This window comes from Anarrhichthys ocellatus, unplaced genomic scaffold (assembly GCF_004355925.1).
Source record: "Anarrhichthys ocellatus isolate YVR2014 unplaced genomic scaffold, GSC_Weel_1.0 scaffold61, whole genome shotgun sequence".
Taxonomy (NCBI): domain Eukaryota; kingdom Metazoa; phylum Chordata; class Actinopteri; order Perciformes; family Anarhichadidae; genus Anarrhichthys; species Anarrhichthys ocellatus.
Genome location: NW_022280091.1, coordinates 980,394 through 984,151, shown reverse-complemented (window position 1 = coordinate 984,151; position 3,758 = coordinate 980,394). Strand labels below are relative to the sequence as shown.

General features: G+C 46.3%; 1 protein-coding gene across 4 annotated transcripts in view; it reads right to left on the bottom strand.

The window, feature by feature from the left end:
* rbfox2 (RNA binding fox-1 homolog 2) overlaps window positions 1–3,214 on the bottom strand; it is a 28,283-nt gene extending 25,069 nt beyond the window's left edge. For 2 of the 4 annotated variants that reach the window (XM_031871939.1, XM_031871942.1), the window contains exon 1: window positions 1,931–3,212. In XM_031871939.1, coding sequence (XP_031727799.1) covers window positions 1,931–2,182 — 252 coding nt within the window. In that variant the 5' untranslated portion in view covers window positions 2,183–3,212. Of the gene's footprint in view, window positions 1–1,930 lie in introns of all 4 variants that reach the window. The other 2 variants (XM_031871941.1, XM_031871940.1) reach the window with 2 other exon arrangements.
* Window positions 3,215–3,758: the final 544 nt, after the last annotated feature.

The following is a 3,758-nucleotide window of genomic DNA, read 5'->3' as shown; positions in this document are numbered from 1 at the left end:
CATATATATACACACATACATACATATATATACACACATACATATACACACATACACACATATATATACACACATACACACTTCATCTCAATAAATCATTTAGTCTATACAATGTCCATCAAAGTTTCTCAATGTCCACGGGGACATCTTCTTGACTAATCATCAATAATACATTATTAACAGTGAAAAAGGCTGGTCACGAATCCCTAAAGCCCACGGTGATGTCATAAAATGTCTTATTTTGTCCGACCAACTGTTCAGAACTCAAACACATGCCATCTACAATAAAATAACAGAGAAAACAGGAAATCATTCTATTTGAGAGGCTGTAAGCAGCATATATTTTCGCTTGATAAAAAATTGGTTTAGTTTAATTAGTCGAGTATGAAAATAATCTCCGTGTGGTTCACGCCAACGTATGTGTCTGCATCTGTGTGTAAACCCCTTTGCCTTAGATAAGGATCTCAGGATCAGTGTGGTTATAATGCCCCCTCCAGTATGAGCTGTGATCCCATTAGCTGGAAACAAAGCCTCTTTACTGCCAGTGATAGGGCAAATCTGTTCCTGCACCAGCTGAGAGAGAGAGGGAGGGGGAGGGAGGCACCTCTCCCACTCTCATTTCCGGACTGACCAGCTAGCTCACACTCAATACGTTTTAGGGGCTGAAGCTATTGATCTGTGCATCTCTCTCTCTCTCTCACACCAACACAAACACACATACACTCTTCCACTCACATCTGTTTTTAAGTGCATTACGTTCCTAAGCCTGTCTGTCAGCACTCACGGATGGCATAACGATGTGGAGCCAGCCATTAAGTTTTCCAAACAGGAGCAAACAGCCCCACTTCACCTCCATTACTGGCGCTTCCAATGGCGGAGAAATTGCTCCCCCCCCCCCCCTCAATTGGAGTGCCTCCCCCTACATAATACACTATAATGGTGACCAGAACATCCTCCTGCCGTCTTGTGCTGCTCTATTAAGAAACATTTGACCATTTTGGGGTCACCGGGGGGTTCAAATTGATTTTACTGACATTGGAAGAAAATAGGTTAAGGGAGTCTAGCACATGTGCTGATTCAAGCAGAGAATGCGGGGCCAAACACTGCAGCGGTGGCGTTGATAAAAGCAGGGGTCTGAAAATCAAGAGGTAATTGGTGTGATTAAACTGCCCCCTCCCCCAATAAAACCGGAGGCCTTTGTTTACCTCAAATACCTCCCCTTGAGTCCGCTCCCCTTCCTCAAAGATCACACAAGCAAACACTGACATCAATTTCCATTCTAAACCAAATGCTGCCCACGCCATTTGGCCACATGGCTGAGTTTTTTTTTTTGCATAATAAAAAGGTCAAGTTTGTTTACATTCTCCAGCCTCAGTCGAGAACCTGTCTGGGCTTTACTGAAATTCATAAAATAAAAGCTCTTTTTAGAAGTTTTGATAGCTTGTTGCAATGTGACAACCCAGTGGATTGATGGATACATATTGAACTAATGCAATTCCTCCTCAGACCTTGGGGAAATGCTTGAGCTGCCATGTAGCAGCTGCAATGCTACATTGTAGCTGAAGCAGCCCAGTGGACACCGTGAAATGACACGCTTACTATTGCACCCCCCTTGTAAAAGTGAATTAACAGCGCGTAGTCATTAACAGCTGTGAAACGTGGTGGTATGTCCTGCAGTGCTGCTAATGGACTGAGCAGAGTCTATGGTGGAGCATTGGGGGCCTTTCTGCTACGTCTGCAACTACGACTTCGACATGTGAACGGATTACAAACGCAACAGAATACGGATTATTTATTAATACAGTCGTTTAAATAATGCCACCGTGCAAAAAAAAAAAAAAACACCCAGAGATCCTTGCACCACGTTTGTGTTTAGCCCGAGCAGTCGTGCCTGCATTGCTGTTTTTGAACAAAAGAGTCGCCTCCTCACCTGGCCAATCTCACCGATCCCTCCTGAGCCGTCGATCCGGGGACGCTTGCACTCCGCCCCGGTCGAGTCCACCAGAACGGCCGCCGCCTGTCCGTCGGGCTCCGGGTCTCCGCGCTTCATGCCCCGGACGACCGCCGGAGCGCCGCCGTTGTTGGGGTGCACCCCGGCCATGGGGTCCAGCTCTCTATCCCGGTCCATGAGACCCCGGGACACAGGCAGCATGATGGATGCAACGTCGGTCGACATTAACATTTAAAAATCTTCTTTTGTCCCCTGTCTTGAGCTAAACTGGAGGAGGATAGACTACCTACTCGCGTGCACCTTTTGTGCTTAAAGCCAGCCTGTGGACGATTTTCCTCCGCAGTTAAAAATGATCTTTTGATGTCGCAAAGAAGCCTTTACTGTATATTCTGCTGGGCCTTTGTAAGACCCCCCTGAAGAGTTGATCTACCTGGAAATGTTTTGGCTCTCTGGCTTAAGAAATAAACAAAAAAACAAGGAGCTAATAAACACTGCTTTTACCTCACTACAAAACACAGTGGCCTTAAAAAAAAGCCCCCTTAAATCACAAGGGTGCTTTCCAGCTAATGTAGCCCCTGTTTGCTGACCGTGGATTTATTCAGCCTACTGCAGGTCTGCCCAAGAGGCCTACGTTATTTCAGATCATAACAAACCAATTAAATAAACACCGATCAAAACAATAGCTCCTGAGCACAACCTACCGCCAAATGTCCATTTGCCCTCGGTTTTTTTCCTCTCCGCGAAGAACCGTCTGGTTTTGTGTGTATTTTTTATTGTATTTAGGAGCGCAACATCAACATCCTACCGCAACCTCAAGACGAAAAAAACCCTCAACATGTCTTCCCTTTCCCCCTCTATTAGCCTTGTACCACAGAGCAGAGGTTCACTGAAAGTCAATCCGCCTCAGGAGCTCTCTCTTTCCCCCATGTTAGTCCGCGAGTCTGCGTTAAAAAGAAAACACGACTTCTCCCCCCCCCCCTTTTAAAAAAACCGACACAACCAAACGGACCGAGGGGCTGCGGTGTTTCCTTCTTCTCTCTCTCGCCTATAATTTTCTTTCCTCTCCCCGTTTTCCCGGTGCGATCTTGTGGCGTGTGTGTTACAGAAAGGAAACTGTCCTCCCTCCTCCTCCTACCCTCTTGGTGTAGTCATTCCCCTCCTCCTATCTTCCGCTCTCCCTTTGAACGCAGAGCCAGACAGCCATGCAGCCTGCAGAATACACGCAGTGTGCCGCAGTGCTTCCATACATTTCACCGAGGGGAGGTGTGTGTGTGTGTGTGTGTGTGTGTGTGTGTGTGTGTGTGTGTGTGTAGGGGGGGGGTCGTATGGCCCCAGAGAGACCACCTTACAGTACAAATCCAAACAATTCAGATCAAGCGTTAGCTTTTGATATCTACGCGGTGCACTATTTCAAAAAATATATATTTTTAATAAAGCTGAGTTTTTGCCGATACACCGATCGCGTTTAGTGGTGCTCACGTTACGCGACAGTTAGAGGGTGGGCTTTGTCAAGTCCAGCTCGAGAAGATTTCATTCCTAACTCATTACACAACCGATAACACAGGCCAAGGTTTCCACACTAGCCCAGCAGTGTGAGTCATGCAGCATGGAGTACCTTATGTTCCTTTTGGCATTTTTATTGCTTGGATGACACCCAGTGGTCAAAGGCTAGCACGAGGGTGCAATACTTCAGAGGCAAATTGATGCAACATTATAACAGCTTTCAAACGTGTTCCTTACTTGCTGGAGCATGAACATTTCTACTTTGATATCTTAAAAATGGCTCATTTGTGTGTGTGTGTGTGGG